The sequence below is a fragment of the Cebus imitator genome, unplaced genomic scaffold, assembly GCF_001604975.1.
Source record: "Cebus imitator isolate Cc_AM_T3 unplaced genomic scaffold, Cebus_imitator-1.0 Scaffold27, whole genome shotgun sequence".
NCBI lineage: Eukaryota > Metazoa > Chordata > Mammalia > Primates > Cebidae > Cebus > Cebus imitator.
This window is the reverse complement of record NW_016107342.1, coordinates 3057559-3080037: the sequence shown is the minus strand read 5'-3', so window position 1 is coordinate 3080037 and position 22479 is coordinate 3057559. Positions and strand designations below refer to the sequence as shown.

The 22479-nt window shown below is 43.0% G+C and overlaps 1 protein-coding gene across 1 annotated transcript in view; it reads left to right on the top strand.

Annotated features, from left to right (window-relative positions):
- The first annotated feature begins 758 nt into the window (after positions 1-758).
- Positions 759-22479, top strand: part of FMNL2 (formin like 2) — a 319858-nt gene continuing 298137 nt past the window's right edge. The window contains exon 1 of the mRNA XM_037736626.1: positions 759-1370. Within this exon, the coding sequence (XP_037592554.1) occupies positions 1254-1370 (117 nt within the window). The 5' untranslated portion in view covers positions 759-1253. The remainder of the gene's footprint in view (positions 1371-22479) is intronic.

Below are 22479 nucleotides of genomic sequence, written 5' to 3'. Positions count from 1 at the left end.
AGGACAGAGTCAGGTCCAATCTTTTCTGTAAGACACCTTGCTTAAGACTGCTGTGAAGAAGTAAGAGCGCTGCAGTAAAAAATCATGCCAAAGTCTCCCAAAACACTCTATCATTAAATCCATCTCACATGAAATGTGGGTGTGTAAATTGTCTCCTTCACTAGATTGGCAAGTATTCTAGCACAGGGGCAAGTCTCTTTTTTCTCCCACCGAGGAACACAATAACCCATACATAATAGATGTTTGACAGATTTTTTTTTTTTTTTTTTGTAAATTGAATTGAATCCTTATCCAGCTCCTAGAGTCTGGCTATATATATCCATAAATTATACAGTTGTTTATAAAACATTTCAGTCACACCAAAGAACATATATATGGAAGAAAGAACGATAAGCAAGCACTCATGGACCCACCTCCCCTCCCCTGTTTATGAAACGACTTTGCCAATGCTTTCGAAGTTCCTTATTGAAGTAGATCTTTAAAAAACAGCAATGATTTTCTGAATTTTAATCAGAAGACATTCATCCATTCATTCATTGATTGGATTCCAAGTGTCAACATGGTATATACGATGTAGGTGTTCTGCTGTTGGGGTGAGGGGGGTCAAAAGTGACATAAGCCATCTCCAGAGACGTAGGGATCCCCTTGCTGCAAATGGTCCCAACCCGGCCTGGTGCTCCAGAGCGGGCGTGGTTTCTGTGCGCGGACACTTTGGGCAGAAACTACGCGTCCCGGCAGTCCGCGGGGCGAGTGGGCGGAGCCGGGCTGGGGGCGGGGGCTAGGCGAGAGGGGGCATTGTGTAGGGGAGCGCGGAGCTGCATTTGTCTGCTCGATGTGCTAGCCAGGCAGGCGCAGCCGTTGCCGGCCGGGGCTGGAAGTGTCAGCGGCGGCCGGGGGCCCGGCTGAAGGCCGAGTAGGAGGGACCACGCTCCGGGAGCCGCGATCTCTGGCAGGGGGCGGTGTACCAGCGGAGCACCATGCACATAGGCGCTCAGCGCCCCGACTACCCCTCCCGAGGAAAAGAGGCCGGGGCCGCGCTGAGGCGGCGGGGAGCATGAGGGAGGCCGGGGGGCGGCTCGGCTTGGAGCGCTGCTAGGGAGCGGTGCGCGCCGCACACCCGCCTGAGCGCGGCGGAGGGCGGGGAGCTGGGCAGGTCGCGCCTGCGGGCGGGAGCCGACCGCCGGGAGCTGTTCTGATTTCCTACGCGCACGCAAGGGGCCCGGAGCAGCCCCCGGCCCCGGCGCGCCGCCGACATGGGTAACGCGGGGAGCATGGATTCGCAGCAGACGGATTTCAGGGCGCACAACGTGCCTTTGAAGCTGCCGATGCCTGAGCCAGGTGAACTGGAGGAACGATTTGCCGTCGTGCTGGTGAGTGCGCGGCGGCGGTCGGGCGCGGGGACCCGGGGCCCCGGGCCGGGCGGCGCAGCTGACCCCCGCCCCTCCCATTCGCCCCTCTCCGGGAGCGAGCCTCCCTTCCCGAGGGGGAGGCTCGCACCTTCCTCACTGTGGCGCCCCCACCCCCCACCCCGCACTTCTCTTCAGCTCCCGGCGCTCTGCCTCTCCGGTCCTGGGATGGGATGGGGATGGGGGCTCCGGGCGGGCTGCCCGCCAGCCCCGAACCCATTGTCTGGCTGGAGAGGCACCTCTTGGCGCGTGTGCCCGGGAGGTGCGGCGTAGGCGTGAAGGGAAGGTGGCGCGGGCTGGGGAGGAGGGGGCGGCGAGTCGCTTAGGCTTTTTGTGTTTTTAAAAAACAAAAAACCCCGAGCCCCTGCGGACCATCCCTTGGGAGGCCAGCCCGGGACTTGCTAGGTTCCCGGCAGATGGGGCGCGTGTGGCTGGCCGCGGGCGCCGTGCCGGGTAGTGAGCGGAGGCGAACTTGGAGGGCGGACGTCGTGGCTTGGCAGAGGGGAGCTTCCCCGAAAGGGAAAGGGAGCCCCGCAGCTGTTCGGCGCCCCGGCCCTTGGCGAGGAGGAGGGGCGTCTGAAACCCAGGCCGGGGAGAACCTCAGCGTGTTCCCTCTAGACTTAAATCTTAAACCACAAAAATGTGCAGTTTTGCGGGAACGTGTTGCGAGCTGTCCTGACTGCACGGGCGACCCTTCTCCTCCCCTTGCACACTCAGCCGGGTCCTCGCTCCCTCCTGCATTCCGCTTCTCCCAGCCTTCCACCTCCTCAAATCCAGGACTCTGAAAACTCCCCTTTCTCCCTTTCCTGTTGGGACTGTGTCTGGGCCCCTCCCAGCCGGGGCTTCTGCTGAGCTGCAGAGGGTGTGGCGGCTTGCCCCAGCTAGGATCTGGACTGCAGTTGGTCCCCAGACTTCCAGTTTTAGTGTCCCAACCTCTTCTAAGGGATGTTGGGAGGGACACGGGCGAAATCGGACGCATTCCTGCTCCTCACACATGGACACTTCTCTTTTCCCAGTTGGTTGCCTCTAAACTCCACAAGACTAGGCAGCAAGGGAAACTCGTGATTCAGGCATCCAACGATTGTGCCTGCCTGCGGGTTTTCTTGTTTTTTGTTTTTGGCATGAAAACTACAACTTTGGCAAAGGACTCGAGTTCTAGATCAAAAATCGGTTTTCTGAGGTTTGATCACCGACAGGAGTTCAAATTGCCTGCCTTCAGGCCTTGAAAACGGATGGTTTGGTATGGGAAATGATGTTCTGGATGGCAGGTGAGCTGTGTGCTCTTCGGGAGACCTGAGCTTTCTCTCCCACCACCTGGAAACTCTGGTGTGGCCGTCGGGGAGATAGATGAGGTTGCTTGTGTTGCTTTGCATTTCCTGTGATCTCCCGCAGCTGCTCCCACCGTTGTGCAAGATGGGACACTCAGATGAAACGGCCTAGGCGTAATTCTCAAGGCAGCCTGGGTGTATACTTGAACTGTTTTTCCAGAGACAAACGTTTTTCTTCAAAACCCTCTTCCTACTAAACATATGGTTCTTACCTCCTGGCTCTGGCTTTTTTTGTTTTTCCATCCATGCTGTGGTGGTGTGTGTGTGTGTGTCTGAATACTTGTGGTGGAGAAGCCAGTGACACAGGGAAACCAGTGCAGCAGCCATAATAATAACAATAATGCAATTAAGTTCTGTTTGATTAGGATAGCTTTTTTTTTTTTTTTTTGCTTGAGCTTTCAGTTACCCTGCTGATTAGTAACACATGGTGTGAATTAATCTTTAGAAAAATAATGTCCCGTCATCAACGCGGTGGATTTGTGTTCCTGTTAAGGCTAGCAGTTGCAAATATAGTATGTAGACATTTATGATTTTACATCCCAAGCTTCTTGGGGCAGTGTTGTTGTGGGTACTTCTGCTCTACTGTGTGTCACAGAGTTACTGGGTGCAATTTCTTTTAAAATTGTTTACGATATTCTAAGCCTCCCAAACAAGAAACAAAAGCAATGCCAGGCTGACGTTTTTTTGAATAGAGACAAAGCTTTTGGGACCTCATCAGCTCGGGAACCCTATTCCTAGGGATGCGCTTGGACCATTGATTTGTTCCTTCTCCCAAGTCAGCTCCACTTGCTCTTTGACAAACTGTGAGAGGAGTTGAAAGGAAACCTTCCAGATCATCTCTGTAGGCTGATAGAAATATGCAGTGTTGGTGATTTTTTTTACTGTTTTTTTCTGGAGTTGTACATGCAACACTCTCAACTTCACTTTTCTTCATGAGTTGCTTAAGAAATCAGTTCTTAAGGACAAGTTTTAGGTGGCAGATTTTTAAGTATGTAGAGGACAATGGATTGTGTTGGCATTATTGATACCAGTTCAACTTTCTTGTATAATAAAGATCATATGGGTGTTTTGGGAGGAAAACCAGATAGTAATACTGTACAGAAAAGTGTCCAAGCACCTCATTGTAAGTATGACTTACATCAATAATTAACAGACTGTTTCAAGCTAGGAAAACAATTTTTCCCAACCTCCAGTTCTAGAATATTTAAGGCCTCAGGGAGAAGTAAATAAAAATTAAAATGACAGAAGTCCATATTCTTTCTTGTAAGGAAAGCCTTAAGAGAGAGTAAACCTACTCAATGACTCTCTCCCTCCCCATCAGTTTAGATGGGTTAAATTGTGTGAATATAAAAAATTAGTGGGTATGAATGGAAATGAGAGAATAAGAGACTAATGAATTAAGATCAGTAGAGGGGTAAACTTTGAAAAGTAATAGTTTTAATAGGAAAAAATGAGTTACTGAACTTCCCATAAGTAATGAATAGCAAAAATTAGATTCCAGTCTTAGGAGTTTAATCCTCCTAAGGATAGGTATCTTCAGTATCATTATAGTAATGGTTATAAAAGTTACATTGAAGGGAAAAGATGGCTGTCTTAGTGTATACATTTAACCATTTGCTTCCCTGTACTGACCTTTCAGGTAGAGCTAGAAGGTTAGATATGTATATATAAGCTCCTGTGTGTGTGTGTGTGTGTGTGTGTGTGTGTGTGCGCGCGTGTGCGCGCGCGCAATGTTTCTGTTATACTCTAACGTATGTATAATTTACATGGAAGTGTTTCGAAATCATAAAGTCAGACGTGTACTTCAATCTTTGTTCTTTTAGGATGTAAAGATGTATATATATATTTTTCATTGATCACCGGTGATCAAGATGTATATGTTTAATAGGTAATATTAGCCTGTGTTTTTTGGTGGTTCCCCACATTTATAATAGCCATGTGGCCTTCCATTGTATTTTTTAAAAATTGTCTAATTTTGGGGGTAACATCAACCTTGTTAGCCTGCTGCCTGTGGCCGCACAGGCCCAACACAAATTCATAAACTTTCTTAAAACATGAGATTTCTTTCACAATTTTTTTTTAAAGCTCACTAGCTACTGTTAGTGTATTTTTTGTGTGGCCCAAGACAATTCTTCTTCCAATGTGGGCCAGGGAAGCTGAAAGATTGGACATCCCTGAATTACATATACACACCCACAAATACTCCCATGTCCTTTAAAGCTGATGATAAGAAGGTGGTTCTTTGGTGGATGTGGCAAACAAGTGATGGTCTTTGTCCAAGAATACTTCTTTCTACATTAGATCCTCCATGATATTATTCACTCATTTTTGGCTTTGCAGTCACTGTCTACAACTTAAAAGGCACTCCCTTAGATTCTTTGTTGAAGAGCTATCCTAAGGATTCTTTCTTTGAGCCTCAGAGGAAAGGACAATTTTAAGTCTTCTGTCTTAGCTGCTGTGTCTTATACAGTATCAGGTGCCAGGTGGCACTGCAAACATATTTTAGACAGATTAGGAAATAATGGTTTAGGGCAGTATTATATTTGGTATCAGGAACTGCTTTGGTATCTGATTGAGTCCATTTCCTTCTCATTTTTTTCCCCCTTGCCCTGAGATTGAATGTAGCCATTTTGCTTTAGGAAGGTGTGGGAACATTTTCTGGGTATCTACTAGGAGTAGGCCTTTTGCTTACGTGTTCTCATTTAATCCTCACAGTAATGAACACTATCAGAAACATTATAGATGCATAAATAATGATTATCTAGTCTGGGCATGGTGGCTCACACCTATAATCCTAGCATTTTGGGAGGCTGAGGTAAGAGGATCACTTGAGCTCAGGAATTTGAGACCAGCCTGGGCAAAATAGCGAGATTCTGTTTCTATGAAAAAAGAAAAAAAAATTAGCCAGGTGTGGTGGCTTGTACCTGTAGTCCCAGCTACACAAGAGGCTGAGATGGAGGATCATTTGAGTCTTGGAGGTCAAGGCTGAAGTGAGCCATGTTCATACCATTGCACTCCAGCCTGGGTAACAAAGTGAGACCATGTCTCTAAAAAGAAAAAGATTACCTAAATTGCCTAAAATCATGCAGTTATTAAATAACCAATCTGGCCTTTCAGCAGAGATTTGGATCTGTTCCCTACTCCGCCTGGCCTTGCCTTTATATTATGCTTCCTTAGCCTTAGAACTGAAAAGAAAAAAAGGGCCTGGGACCAGCAGTCAAAAATTCCTGTCTGGTTAGTGCAAATTTCAGACTGGATAAAGTTGGCAGAATTTTTTCAGAAGGGACTGAAGTGAGGTGCATTTGAAGTTTTTTTTCTTTAGTTGTCAAACCTTTTGGCATCTTCACTGTGCTCTTCTATTTTCAAGCACGGAGTTAAAAATTGATCGGGTCCAAAAATGTACTCTTCAGTTTTTCTTTTCTTTTTTTTTTTTTTTTTGAGACGGAGTTTCACTCTTGTTACCCAGGCTGGAGTGCAATGGCGCGATCTCGGCTCACCGCAACCTCCGCCTCCTGGGTTCAGGCAATTCTCCTGCCTCAGCCTCCTGAGTAGCTGGGATTACAGGCACGCGCCACCATGCCCAGCTGATTTTTTGTATTTTTAGTAGAGACGGGGTTTCACCATGTTGACCAGGATGGTCTCGATCTCTTGACCTAGTGATCCACCCGCCTCGGCCTCCCAAAGTGCTGGGATTACAGGCTTGAGCCACCGCGCCCAGCCTCAGTTTTTCTTTTCAAGGCGATTTGAAATACCTTGGTTGACAAGTTTGTTCTCCAAATCAGAAGGAATGGACAACCTGTCAATGCCAGGCACACACTCTAAATGTAATTAGCTGTGAAAAAGAAAGGAAGGTCAGGTTTTAACATTTATTTCCCACTGCAAGGTGTTGCTTCCTTTCAGCCACTTCGGAGGAGAGCGCTTGCCATGAAGTCTGTTAAGCAGATGGGTGGCTGCTGGTGTAGTGAGGCCATCAGATGCTGCTGAATTGTTTTCTCACGTTCTTTCTCCTGTTGTGAGGGAAAGAGAGTGTGGAGGGTGGGCGTAGAGTGTTGTCACTTTGACCCATTACACTTTCATGCAAGGCAGTAACTCCCTGAGCTGTTTTTTCCTCCAAAGTGGGAGTATATGGTTAGGGCTATGCGTATCATTATCAGGATGCTTTTTTTCCCTCATAATACCAGTAAAAACTGTGAAAATATATTGGGGTATCTGGGATAGAAGTTGATCAAATGCAAATGTTTGGCTCCAGCAAGAGACTGGCAACAGTGTAATATGACATTTGGGGAGAGATGGTATGCGTGGCCTTAAATCTGTGAGTAGTAAGAAGTGCGTTTGCTTATGGCCTCTCATTTAGCATTGGTCTGGGAGGCAGGAGACCTTGTTTCTAGAATCACATTTGCTGTAGCAACTTGAACAAGTTAAACTCTTTCCTCTGGCCCTTGGTTTTCCTTTGTGAATAGGAATAAAATTTGGCACAATTGTTAGTATAGTCGTGAGGTGATGGAAATCATAACACTTGAAAGCATAACATTTCCAGAACATAATATGTTGTGATCCATTAGTTGACTTGGTCTTTTAAAGAGCTTTCAGGTGGAAATGTGTGTAGTGGTGTTCTGTGTGGTCTAAAGAGTAGAATTCCCCAGGTCAGTGACTGAAAGTCTTATGAGCATTGGGAAAAATATTCTAACATTTAGAGTTGTCGAACATGAATGGCGAATTCTCCATTAAAGTTATTCACATATCTGTGTGAAAAACATTGGACTGGAAGGCCGTGTCACCCCAAGATTATAGGAAGGACATTATTGGCTTGAAAGTTACCCTCTTTGAGGTGAGTCTGCCACTTGCGTGTTCTAGACACAGAATTATAGCACCTGAGAGTGGGGGAAGATCTCCTGGTAGGTTCTTCCTGGGCTCAAAGGAGAAAAAGATAAGTATGGGCTGATGTTTTGGAAATTCACTTGACATTATAAGAACTGCTGCCTGAAGGGTTCGGTCTTAATGAACAGTGCTCTTCTTTCTTTTCATACTTAGAGCTTGGGGAATAGGGACAAGGTAAAGTGGGCTCTGTAGCCCTCAGGTTTAAGCAAGTAATAGATGTCAAAAAAAGTGGCTAATAAAAGAAGCACTGATTGTGGATGATTGTCCCTTCTTTGCAAGAGGACTCTGTAACTGGAATCCTTTTAGGAACAAAGCATGGGATCCTTATAAAAGCAAGAACAGCCTAGAGGAGCTTAGGAGGGAATGTGAGTTACAAGCTATAGGGCTGGTTGGCAGAGCTTATTTTGTAGAGTGGCTTTTTATGGAGTGCCACCCCCATCCCTGCAAATAACAAGAAGTGTGTCCCTAGGCTTTGGAGTCATGGTTCCTTAGAGAGGCTTCATGTACCTTCCTAGCTTTCACCAACTTGAACACTGGGGACAGAGATAGCTTATTTCTTGTCTTCCCTTTAGAATTGCATCTGTTCATACTGCAGGGTGGTCTTCCTCCCTCCTCCCCAATGACCCTTCCCCTCCTTTCCAGAAACCTGTCTTTCAACCTAACACCAAGGACAATTTCCAACTGATAGGATATAATTTGGAAGCAATGTCTAGGGAAAAGCTGTTAGGTTGGAGAGCTACCTCTTGAACTGTGATTTCAACTAAGTCCCGCGGATGTGGACCAGACTGGCTTGGAATTCTGAAACTGGGCAACACTCATCCCTTATTTACCAGGTATGATGGTATTTGATGTTGACAGATAAAAGTGTACTTTCTTTTCACTCTCTTAAAAAACAAACAGAAAAACATGAGTCCCAGTGTTCACTGGTAGGCATTTATCACAAACTTTCTATAATTTCTAGTTTTGTATAGTTTCTAGGACAAACTTCCTGTAGTTTCTGTGATTCCAAGATCTTCAGTGTTCTTGTGTAGCCTGTAACTGACTTTGGTGACTCTTATTTCATATGCAACCTTAGGTCCACTCTTTCTTCCCTCCCTCCCTCCGTTCTTCCTTCCTTCCTTGACAGAGTCTTGCTCTGTCACCAGGCTGGAGTGCAGTGGCATGATCTCTACTCATTGCAACCTCTGACTCCCTGGTTCAAATGATTCTCCTGCCTCAGCTTCCCGAATAGCTGGGATTACAGGCACATGCCACCATACCCAGCTAATTTTTTTTTTTTTTTGTATTTTTAGTAGAGATGGGGTTTCACCGTGTTGGTCAGGATGGTCTCGATCTCTTGACTTCACGATCTGCCCACCTCAGCCTCCCAAAATGCTGAGATTACAAGCATGAGCCACTGTGCCCAGCCAGTCCACTTTTTTCTTTGCAGAAGTTCTGATGCATTTGTAAGCCCTTGTATCCATTGCCACAGAAGCTGAAAGCCTTGAGGTATTTAGACCCTGCTATCTCCAGAAGTAATCTCACTTGACTGACTTCTGTGTATAGAAGGTGCCCATGGCCTGGTTTTAGGAATGATTTCAAATAGTTCACTTTTTTTTTTTTTTTTTTTTTTTTTAGATGGATTCTCTTTCTGTTACCCAGGCTGGCGTGACAGATCTCATCTCACTGCAACTTCTGCCTCTTGGGTTCAAGCGATCCTTCTGCCTCAGCCTCCTGAGTAGCTGGAATTACAGGCACCCACCACCATGCCCAAATAGTTTTTGTATTTTTAGGACAGACAGGGTTTCACCATGTTGGCCAGGCTGGTCTCGAACTCCTGACTCAAGTGATCCACCAGCCTCAGACTCCCAAAGTGCTGAGATTACAGGCATGAGCCACCACGCCCAGCTTAAATAGTTTACATTTTTGATCATGTGCCTAGTGCAGGGACACTAAAATGTGACTGGTGGTGCTTTTAAATAACACATCTCACCAGTCTCAAGTCCTGCCTTGATTGAGGGTTTGCTTAGGAACCTGACTTCCTTTTCTTGTTTTTTTTTCTCTGTGGAAGTTTGGCAGAACAGCTTATTGGGTAAGCTAAGGTGGGTATTGATAAGTTAAAGCAGTGGTTTTCAAACTTGATTGTGCATTGACATCGCTTGGGGAGCCTCAAAAAGTCCAAATGGGCCAGGTGCAGTGGCTCATGCCTGTAATCCCAGCCCTTTTGGAGGCCAAGACAGGAGGATCGCTTGAGGCCAAGAGTCCTAGACCAGCCTGGGCAACATGGCGAAACCTCATCTCTACTACTGATAACAATTAGCCAGGTGTGGTGGTGCACACCTGTAATCCCAGTTTATCTGGGAGCTGAGGCAGGAGGATTGCTTGAGTGCAGAAATTTGAGGTTGCAGTGAGCCATGATCTCACCATTGCACTCTAGTCTGGGCAACAGAGGAAGTCTATCTCTTAACAACAACAACAACAACAACAACAGCAACAACAACAACAGCAACCACCCAAACCCGCAAATGCCTGGGTCCTCTCCTAGAAATTCTGATAAATTTGTCTGGAATGTGACCTGGGCATCAGGACTTTTAAAAGCTCCCTAGGAGGTTTGAATGTGCAGCCAAGGCCAACAGCTACTGTGCTAGGTGTTTTTCCCCTTTTTCTTCCTATTCCAAAGACCAAGCATAAGATTTAAAACCAGCGGAAAACAAGATAGTGAGTTTAATAGAAAAGGGATTGTTTAAGAAGTACAAAAACATTTGGAGAGATTAGGCAAAGTTGAGAAGGTTGAGAAGAGTTAAAGAAAAATACACAAAACTGAAGGTATTTGATTCAACTAAAAGCAGCAAGATGAAAAAATACAAAAGAAAAGGATCAAAACCTGTTGAATGGTAGAGACTTTATTTAACTATTTAAGAAATGATCACCAAATTATCTTAATGAAAATTTGTGAGAAAATTCTGTATATATGGTTTAAGATTGAGCAGTGACCCAGAGGTATACATCTGGAGTAGAATAATCAATAAATCAGTGGCATTTTTGCTCAGGCCACTGTTCTCCAGCCTAATTGTTTGTTGGTTCAATGCAGGCCTTTTGCTTTGATCTCTGGTTTTACCACTTACAAAGACTTGATGAGCTTGGCTTCCTGTAGTGAAATTCAAATACACTTGTGAAATGTAAACAGCATTCATTTATTAAGAATCCTATAATCAAGGCAAATTGGCATGCTTATATAAGCAATTAGCCTTGAGAATAGAAAGATAAATAGGATGCTAGGTCAAGAATGAGCTGATTGTTCTCAATGCAAGACTCTAGTTATTTCTTCATTAGTTATCACATAAGCAAATAGACATTCCTCTTACTCATAATTTTTAGCACTTGTGGTTTGGGGTTTGAGGACAGCATATGTGGTTTTCTGGAACTGAGAGGATAGTAGCAATTGTTTCATTTTCATTTAGAAATATAAATCAGTCTTTTAAGCAAGTGTAGGTAGTTGATTTATGGCTAGATAAAACTTTAATCGGAACAGGGCAAGAGAAGGTACAGATTTAGATGGGAATAGTGAAGGATAATTGTGGAGTTTTATTTTGGTGGGGAAGGTAAATAAGATGACAATTTCACAATAGCAGAAAGATTGAAAATAGTCTCATCTGCCCTCATTGAATAAATTGAATAAAAAAGAGATAACATTCCTTTTTTATTGGCATAGAAGGAAGCATTATGGTAACCAATAGCAGGAGAAGTTGGATATATCATGATTAGATTTGCACCGTGGCAACACTCAGTTTGCCCAGTGAATTCAGTTCTGCCAAGTGTCTTATTTGTGAAAGCCAGGGAACCTAAAATGTAAAGGCAGTGAATCGGTGAATAGCTTTGTAGGTTAGCCTCAGTTCTGGCCCTTTCATTCCCTGATATGGTCGGCTTTGTTGTTCTTCCAAGGAAATTTTCTCTTTGGTGACAGTGGAGTATCTTGACTAATCAGAGTTCTTTATTCCCAAGGAGTTCTGCCTGGTGAACCTAGGAAGCGAAATGTCTTGGGCCCAGGATGCCATAAACTTGGATTCCCTGGACCTTACCTCAAAGTCTCTCTACTGCCAACTAATTAGGCCATCTGGGTGTGAACCTGGAGAGGCCATTTAGAACTGTGTGGCCTCCTGGGCTTGTGCAGCCCTTCCCCTTCCCAGTGTTTAATGTCTCCAATGGCCTTTTATAGCAGAATGTTTGGTTTGGTTCTCAGGGTCTGCTTTTTGGAAAGCATTGCTTGGTTTAGAAACCTCCAGATCATTTGTGAATTTACTAGGTCCCATTTCTCATTTAAATAATTCTTTAACATTAGGCACTTATACTTTTTTTTTTTTTTTTGAGATGAAGTCTTGCCCTGTCACCAGGCTGGAGTTCAGTGGCACGATCTTGGCTCACTATAATCTCTACCTCCTGGGTTCAAGCAATTCTCCTGCCTCAGCCTCCCAAAATGCTGGGATTACAGGCGAGAGCCACTACACCTGACCTATACTTTTGTAATTTCACTAGTAATTATCGGAAGTTCTGGCTGAGTGTGGTGGCTCACATCTGTAATCCCAGAGCTTTGGGAGGCTGAGGTGGGAGGATCGCTTGAGGCCTAGAGTTCAAGACCAGCCTAGGCAACAGCAAGATCCTGTCTCTATGAAAATTAAAAAAAAAAAAAAAAAAGAAAAAAATTAGCTGGCTCAGTGGTGCACTCCCTGTAGTCCTAGCTACTTGGGAAGCTGAGGTGAGAGAATTGCTTGAGTCCCGCAGTTGGAGGCTGCCATGAGCTATGATCATGCTACCATACTTTAGCCTGGGCAACAAAGTAAGATGCCACATCTCTAACAACAAAAAAAGTTCCAGGATTCATTTCCTCTGGTTTTTCTAATGATAACGGCGAAATTGAAAAATTCCTTCTTGGTCATTTTTTAGAATGATATTGCCTGACCCTCCTTTAAAAAATTCGTTTCATAAACCAAACATAGTTGCAACCATCTTGCAGATCAGGAATCAGAATCTCTGCCTCTCTCTTCTTCTTCAGAAGTGGTGAGCCTTGGCTCCTGGCCTTCCAGCCACAGTTTTTGCTCACCTGAACTTAACTTTCTCAGCGGTCATACTTCACGTGGAAGAGAGTAGGCCACAGGATTGTTCCTTGTGGTCTGACTCCAAATGACTCTAACCACGAGATTTCCACCACTTTGAGAGTGCTCCTAGTCCAAGTAGGCCTGAGCCTTAGGAAACTATGACATTGCAGCATTTTCCTGTTGCTTTTAGTGGTATCATCATGGATAACCTTAATGGAATCTTTGTTTGCATGCGTAGTAACCCTGTTTTTCATAATACTGAGAAGAGGACACTTTGATTTGTGTTCCAGGAGAAAGGCATGAATGGGGAGGGATGGCCACAGTGAAAATGGGCATTTGCAATTTGGGGCATTAAAACTTGGAATTACGGACATGCAGGTCCAAAATTTATGTACTCTTTCTCAAGCTTAAGTTCTGGTCTTTAGCTTTTGTCATCTTTCTTGATGACTCTTGAAATATCAAAAGGTATAAGATTGTGAATTTCATGTTCTGGTTTAATCTCCTATCACAGCCCTATTGTGTTATTCCAGACGTTACTAATAGATACAGTTTGAGGGGCTCATGGCCATGTTTGTTGGTCTCCCTTCCTTCCTTCCTCTGTAACTGCTCTACCCCTCACAGCATTCTCCCTGAAGCCAGCTTTAATGTGGCAGGACCCATCTCCTCTTCTGTTTCTGTGCAAGTCCCTAACTTGAGGTTTTATCTCTCTCTCTCTCTCTTTTTTTTTTGACATGGAGTGTCACTCTGTTGCCCAGGCTGGAGTGCAGTGGCACAGTCTTGGCTTACTACAACCTCCACCTCCAGGGTTCAAGCAATTCTCCTGCCTCAGCCTCCTAAGTAGCTGAGACTACAGGCTCGTGCCACCACACCCGGCTAATTTTTGTATTTTTAGTAGAGACTGGGTTTCACCGTGTTAGCCAGGATGGTCTCGATCTCCTGACCTCATGATCCCCCAGCCTCTGCCTCCCAAAGCACTGGGATTACAGGTGTGAGCCACCATACCTGGCCATTTTTCTTTTTTTTTTTTTTTAAATATCTGTCCCCAGAATAGGCCTGTGCTTTCTATCCTTAGTATTTTTTTTCTGGTGATTCCCCTGCATAAGATGGGCTCCCTTTGCTTCTCTGCTTGCTGAAACTGTATCTAGCCTTCAAAGTTTTCTAAAATCCTACTTTTTCCAAGTGTCCTGATAGCCCCATGTTAGCTTGGGGGCGATGAGAAAAACAACTCTCTTTACTTTGATCATTTTGTGGTATGAATTGTCTCTTACTCATGAGGCACTTGATTAAATGATCACCTTGTGTAAGTTCTGATTGTAAAATCGGGAGATGCTTTCATGTGTAGCTTTGCAGTTGCTCATCACATTCTTAGCCATCTGTTAATGTCTTTGTTTCACCTGCCAATTCACACTGTGGGCTCCTGAAAGGCAAGGATCGTGTCTTACAAGGTCTGACAGCTTTTCCTTATCTAGCACAGGGCTTAGCCCTGGAAGGGTCCCAGCATATGATTGTTGACTTGACAAGAGAACAGTGCCCACTGAAAGAGGACTGGGAATTTGAGTAGCTGCTCTGGAAACCTATTTAACTGACCACACTAGGCTGACTGTTAATTGTACCTAACTTGCCTTTGTGTTGAAATGACGCTTGGTCATAGACTCTTATTCATCTTGGTATTCCCCTTATCACTTGACTGTGGTAGGTGCCCAAGAATACGAAACATTCAGAGATAACAAGTTGGCATCATGCTTCTTTGACTCCTTGTGAATTACCAGAAGAGGAGGAGGGCAGTTTATATTTTCTTTTTTATTGGAGTGAGGCAGTGTAAATGCGCAGCGTTCCTTATTTTGGCATTTTTGTGCTTTGCTCTTTGCAAAGTGCTCTCCAGTTGTCTTCTGTGCTTCTAAGGGTTTTAAGTGAATAAGGCAAATAAGGCATGAGACTGAATGGCTTGAAGTTATGTAAGAAGGTGGTGAAGTTTGGGGTCCAGTCCTAAGTCTTCATACTAAAAACTCCAGGGTGCATTCCACTGTAAACTAATAATGTTTATGAGCTCTCTTGAGTTCTGTTAGGCGCTTTATAAGCATTATTGCTGACGCTCATGACAACTTTTCCAGGGAGATATTACCTTCCTCTTACTAATGAGACAGTGGGCTGAGGGTGTTAGCATGGCCACTACTCAATGCCAGGTTTGAACCCAGGTCTGCCTGAGAGAGCCTGCTTCTTTCTACTGCACTACACTATTATGTTTTCTGACTTAGCTATAAGATGTCATTAAATGTATGCTTCTTGTTCGTTCTTCATATACCCTCTGTACTAAACTCTTTATTTCATACAATAATAACTACTTTGAATGAGTCCAGCTTGTGTTATACGCTGTAAAATCTGACCTTAATCTCGAGGGACTCGGGATGTAGCTGGGAAAACAACAATAAGCAACCCAGAGATCTTCTTAATCAGTATAGATGTAGATGTGCCAAGCTCTAAGGGTTTGGAGGGAAAGTGCCATTTCTGAATTTTGAGTGATCAGAAAATGTTTCCCTGGAATAGGAAGTAGGGTGTAGGCATCTGAGATTCTAGCTCAGTCCCAACCACTGCTGGGCTGTACTTTTTATTCTGCGTTGTTTGGTTTTGCTTCTTTGGTGCTGATATACTTTATTCAGACAGTTCAAAAAATACTTATTAAGCACTTACTGTGTGCCAGGCAGTGTTGTAGGCACTGGAGGATGCTGTACTGAGTAGGACTGATTGAACATCTGCCGGCAAGGAATTTACAGTTTAATGAGAGGGTGCAGAGGGGGAAGCCAGACATGAAGGATACAGAAATGGAGTGTTTAGATGGTGGAAAGTGCCACGAGGAGAATAAAATGGGATATGTGAAGTTGTGTCATCTGGATAAGGTCTGAGTGAGGAGGAGCAGGCAGCCAGCGTGAGCAGGTAAGAGCCCTTGGGAGGGAGGAGTAGCCAGAGTGCAATTGGTTTCTCCCTTTGCTGGCTCAGAAGCAGTTTCCAGGGACCTTGGAGCAAGTGAAGGGTCATTCCACAGCATATGGGATGTACTCAGCCCAGACAGCTTCAGACCGTGTGCATGGGACAGCCTCAAGGTGGAGGCTCAGGAGTCTGTCTCCTTTCACTCTGTTGTCAGTAACAGAGCCATTTCTTTTAAGTAGCTTTGTGTAGCCAGAGTTCTTCTGCCTCTTGTTAAATTCAGATGATTTTCAAAGAAATGAGTATTTCAGAATTGCCATTGTTCTAGACCCATGGCACACACTGTTTGAGAATGGACATGCAGGCACTCTGAAGGCCAGTACTTAGAATGGCTTGCTTTGTCTGCTTGAAGCTATATAGGTTGACCTGGGGCAGGCAAGGTATTATAGAAGAGAATTACTTTATTGCAGTAACTTGCTACTAGCTTGTAGCTCAGATTCTTTCCGTTTTTCTTTTTTATATTTCCTTTACAAAATTGTATTTTAAGGGGCATACAAGAGTTTTACAAAGAAGGCTGGGTGTGGTGGCTCATGTCTATAATCTCATCACTTTGAGAGGTCCAGATGGGTAGATCACTTGAGGTGAGGAGTTTGAGACCAGCCTGGCCAACATGGTGAAACGCTGTCTCTATTATAAATACAAAAATCAGCTGGGTATGGTGGCGCACAATTCTAGTCCCAGCTACTTGGGCAGCTGAGGCAGGAGAATCACTTGAACCTGGGAGGCGGAGGCTGCAGTGAGTGAGATCACACCACTGTATCGCAGCCTGGGCAACAGAGTGAGACTCTGTTTCAAAAGAAAAGAATTTTACAAAGAGGTACAATTCTAAATTAAAAATAAAGTGAAAGTTCTGTATAGTTAAAATTAACCCTAAAATACCTGAAGATTCCCATGAAAGTACAACATACTAAATTCTGTAGTGAAACGACCCTACAAGGCAATTTAAAAAAAAAATTTAACTTCTGGGATACATGTGCAGAATGTGCAGGTTTGTTACATAGGTATGCATGTGCCATGGTGGTTTGCTGTACCCATCAACCCATCATCTAGGTTTTAAGTCCTGCGTGCATTAGGTATTTGTCCTAATGCTATCCTTCCTTTTTTCCCCAACCCCCGACAGGCCCTGGTGTGTGATGTTCCCCTCCCTGTGTCCATGTGTTCTCATTGTTCAACCCCCACTTATGAGTGAGAAGATGCAGTGTTTGGTTTTCAGTTCCTGTATTAGTTTGCTGAGGATAATGGTTTCCATGTCCCTGCAAAGGACATGAACTCATCCTTTTTTACAGCTGCATATTATTCCATGGTACATATGTGCCCCATTTTCTTTATCCAGCCTATCATTGATGGGCATTTGGGTTGGTTCCAAGTCTTTAGTATTATAAATAGTGCTGCAATAAACATACATATGCTTGTGTTTTTATAGTAGAATGATATATAATCTTTTGGATATATGCCCAGTAATGGGAATTGCTGGGTCAAATGGTATTTCTGGTTCTAGATCCTTGAGGAATCACCACGCTGTCTTCCACAATGATTGAACTAATTTACACTCCCGCCAACGGTGTAAAAGCGTTTCTGTTTCTCCACAGCCTTGCCAGTACCTGTTGTTTCCTGACTTTAATAATTGCCATTCTAACTGGCATGAGGTGGTATCTCATTGTAACTTTGATTTGCATTTCTCTAATGACCAGTGATGAGCTCCTGAAAGCAATTCTTTTTTTTTTTTTTCTTTTCTTTTTTCTGAGATGGAGTTTCGCTCTTGTTACCCAGGCTGGAGTGCAATGGCGCGATCTCGGCTCACCGCAACCTCCGCCTCCCAGGTTCAGGCAATTCTCCTGCCCCAGCCTCCTGAGTTGCTGGGATTACAGGCACGCGCCACCATGCCCAGCTAATTTTTTGTATTTTTAGTAGAGACGGGGTTTCACCATGTTGACCAGGATGGTCTCGATCTCTTGACCTTGTGATCCACCCGCCTCGGCCTCCCACAGTGCTGGGATACAGGCTTGAGCCACCGCTGAAAGCAATTCTTATGCATGTTAAAGTTTGAGAACCTTTGAGCATGATTAAAGAAGAAGCCACAAAAGAAAAGTGGGCAATCCTGATATAGAACTCTCAGACCTCTAGCAGTGACTAAAGGATAGATGGGAATTTTGATATCTTCCTTCTTGCCAGTAGGTTTACACAATTCAGTATCAGAATAAGTCTTTAAATACGTATTAGTGGCTTTGTTTCTTTTGAGGATTTTAAGGCCGCTCTAATGTGGGTTTAAATGTGGATTTCATGCATTTTCAGTAATAATATAGGTCACTTATATATGTCTTTAATCATTTCAGTAAACATGAATGGTAGCTCAAGAAACCTGAAAGGTAGATATATCCCTGTCTCATATATGAGAAACTCAGGATTAGGGAAGTTAAAAAACTTACCTGCGAATGCATATTTCTAGTAGGTAATAGAGCTGAAAATCAAATTTGTTGATTCAAATGCTGTGCTCCTAACATTCTGTTTTGGCTCCCAATGCAAAAATATTATGTAAATATAAGCGATATGTATCATAAATAGAAATGTTTCAAAGTAAATTGAAAGCCCTGTGATGACAAGCTCATCATCTTTTCAGACTGTGTTCATTTTGTTATGTACTCAGAACCAACAGTAACTACATATCCTTCAGAAAAATTAAAGATAAAATGAGAACTGGATGAATAAAGCCACTGTTCGCTATTGAAATAGTAAAGGCCAGATAAGCTTGTGATCAAATCGTTTTTTTTTTTTTTTTTTCCCCTATTAACAGTTGTCCTCTGAAGGCTTTCTGAAGGCTCTCTTTCAGACAACTGTCTCTGAACGTTTGTTTTTTTAAATGTCCCTAGTAAAATGGCTGTGTTGTTACAGCTTGAAGGCCTTTTGCTCAGCCCTCAGTGATAACCCATAGACTTGGACTTCCTTGTGAGAAGAACAACCATTATTATATTGTGTTAGTAGGCCTTGTGTTGGAGATTGCTTATTTTTAAAAAACAAATCTCATGTGATCTTATTTCTGTTTAACCAATGTTTTGCTTGAGTCTACCAAGCAAGGCCTTTTAAGATGCTGGGACACAAAGGTGAATTTTATTTCCTCTTTACCCTTTGAGTAGTTAACTGCCTAGTGGATGAGATACTGGAGACAAGAGAATGAAGATTATAGGATACTTAAAGGCATTTATCGTATGTATGTGTGTTATGTTTATAATGTGCTATATAGAAGGACATACTAAGGTTAAAGTTTCTAATGTTTTAGATTAAGCTGATAAATCTAGCAGCTTACTTTGGCTGAAGGTTGTAATATATAATTGCATGAGTTCTGCTCTGTGCATGAATGCTTAGAGATTTGACTGTGTGTGTCTTGACATATCTGTGCAAACAACTTGGAAGAATCTTGTAAAAATTACTGATACCAGGATCAGCCTTTTAGGTGGTAGGAGAATCCACCCCAAAGGCAGTAGACTATCAGCCTTACTTCTCTAGGTTGCAAGCATCAGAAACTGTGTAAATGTCCCTATACTCACTTCGCTAGAAAGCCCACAGTCTTATCTACAAAGTCTGTTGAACAAAGCTTGTTTATGATCTTGGGCTATGGACTAGACCTGAGTTTGAATCTGGATTTTGCTGCTTACTAGTTGATTGACCTTTCTAAGCCTGGGTGGCCACATTCGTCATGAGCTTAAGAGCTCCCTTTTTGGCTTGTTGTGGATATTAAATGATACTGCTTGATACAGTTAAATTGTGGCACTCAGGTAAGCACTTCACAAGAAGTGGCAGTTCTGATTATTTTGTACTCTTTTAAAATTTGACTTTATTAAAGCACTGGCTTTAGGGTCCAAGCTATGGACTTTAACTGGACACTAGTATATTTCACAGGAAGCTTTAGTTAAATCATCATCAACCTCAAATGTGAAGAACAGGTGAAGCAGGGCTTCCAGAATGGCCAGAATTGAACTGATGGTGGCTTGTATTGCTACTCTTGCCTTAAGATTGTACCTATTGACCCTCTGTGATACATCAGTGCTTTCAAAGTTCTGGTTCATGCATGCAGCCCCACTTGGATATTTTATCTTGACTCTTGTATATTTTGTTCTACCCAGAAAAAGAGACCCAGGTGTGTCAGGGCATTGGGCTATTCCATTTCAGAGCCTAATGGAAGTGCTAGTGTTTTCATAATTGGAACAGACAAGTGCCATGCTGCGTATGATGCTGTGACCGCTGAGCAGCTTGTTCACATGAGAAAACACATTTAAGGTTGTGACCATCTGAGCCTTGAAGAAACTGCTGTTGCAGTTTTGTTTGGCTCCAGCTCCATCCTGGGATATATGGAGTCATTTGGACTTTATTCTGAATTCCAGTAGTGGCCAAAAAAAAAAAAAAAAATATTGTGTAACTTGTATACAGATGGTTTTCTGTTTGATTGAGATAAGAGCATTGTCCAATAAAAGCTGTATTGTTTCAAATCAAGAATACAGTGCCATCTGACTTGATCTAGGAAGCATAGAAAGAAGACATTACAGATTGCATTCCCCAGTAAACCCCTGCTTTATTTTTTCCAGAAGGTTCTATATTAATCTGTTTGGGTTGCGTCTTACGTGATCTTGCTGAATCAGACAGAGCTAAGCTAATGAAACAAAGGCCAGTCTCAAATCAAATAAAAACATCACCAGCATCCAGAAATGAGAGCCTAGAATTTTCTAAAGATGCACACTTGTTTCTTACTATCTGGTGGGTAAAATTGCTCATTTTTCTCTCAGCTGATAAATGTCACTTTTGCCCTAAATTTTATAGTGGCAATCTACTTTTTTAAGTTAGTGAGATAAAAGAATATTTGATAGCACTGTCAGACTAGTCTGAGATAAAATTCTCTGTATTCTCAGGCCTTTAAGTTTTCTTAAATTGCGTAGGCTGAAGCTGTGTGTATGTTTTTCTTCGTGTCCTATTTCCATATCAAATAGCCTTAATTTTTGTATTTTAGTAATGAAGGTATGAACCCATTCTGTCAGGCTTCTTATGCCAGTTATTGTAGCCTTTAGTCAGCTTAGAATAGCATGAAAGGAAGTAATAAGCCAACTCTAAGAAGGTCCAGATGAAAAGGATTATAATATGGTACAAAAATAATAGCACGCCTGGCCCAGCCATGTGACTCATTTCTTTTGGAGTATCCCTTTTGACAGCTTTTTTTGAATCACACATCAATCACAATGCTGGGATTTTTGGCGGGGTGCTAGACTTTACCCTAATACTCATGATGGTAACTGCCAAAAGTGAACAAAGAGGAGAATTATAAATGAAACCTAACAGCATCACAAACATTTGTTTTTTTTTCTTGAGCAGAAACAAAATTGGGAGTTAGATGATCTCTTTTTCATTGCCTCAGGAAAACCACTGCTTTATCCCAGTGAAAATAAGACCTTGAGGGGTCATCCCCAGTCTTTGGCAATAGGAACTATTCTTCTTATATAGTTTCCATTCAGGAGCCTTCTTTCCTTCCCAAACCTTGTCCCCTACTTTACGAGTAATTTTTTTAGGGCTTTAGGTTTTTCTCATGTCGCGGTGACTAAGCTTGCTTTTGGGTGGTTCTCAGTGCTGCCCGTAGTCCTTCTGGGAAGAAACTCCCATGAACTTCAAAGGAGCAGCAGATATGCAGGGTGCATTTAGAAATGAAAATTTGACCCTTTGTCCCTCTCCTTTTCATCTCTCTTTCATACAGGACTTCTTTCCTCCTGTGCAAACAGACTCTTGTCATGGTCATAGTCCATTATGCTATTAAATGATTTGCACCACTGCTCTATGATGTGCTGTAATTTCAGGGAGTAGTTTCCTTTTGTACAACTTAATGCTGTGTAGCACGTGTGCTTCACTACTGAGTAGTAGTTCTAATGGACATATTCTTACACAAATAGTCCCAGCATTACAGAATACTAGGTTAAATTACATACCCAGGCCTAGTATGGAGGCTCACACCTGTAATCGCAACACTTTGGGAGGCCGAGGTGGGCGGATAACTTGAGGTTGGGAGTTCAAGACTAGCCTGACCAACGTGGAGAACCCCGTCTCTACTTAAAAAAAAATAAAAAAAACATTAGCCGGGCATAGCAGCACATGCCTGTAATCCTAGCTGCTTGGGAGTCTGAGGCAGGAGAATAGCCTGAATACGGGAGGTGGAGGTTACAGTGAGCCGAGATTGCGCCATTGCGAAACTCCATCTCAAAATAAATAAATAAATAAATAAATACAAATATATATCCAAAGAAATAAAATGTTATAGATACAGTCCAACTCGTTCTCTCTTGATTTTCTTTTCCCCTCTTCAGAGGAAAATTACCCTGAATTGGCACATCTCATTCCTATGCACTCTTGTCAAAAATAACTTATAGTTTGCTTCTGAATTTATAGAAACAGTACTGTAATTCATATGTACTTTTGAATCTTTATACATTTGATTTGAGAAGTATTTCTGTTGATGCATGTGGCTTTAGGTCATTTAATTTCTGAATCATGTTCATTGAATAAATGTGCCATAAATTATAGTTGATCCTCTTTATTTGTGAATTCTGGATTTGCACATTTGCCTATTTGATAAAAATTTATTTAAAACCCCCAAATTAGTACAGTGCTTTTTCACCACAAAGTGGTGAAAAATTTGTCACCTGATGTGCGGGTTCTCAGCTGAGGTTGAACAAGGCGACTCTGCTTTCTTGTTTCAGCATGCATACTGTGCATGTGTGTCCTTTTTGCTTTTTATTTAGTGCCACACTTTTTGCACTTTTGTGCTTTTTTTTTTTTTTTTTT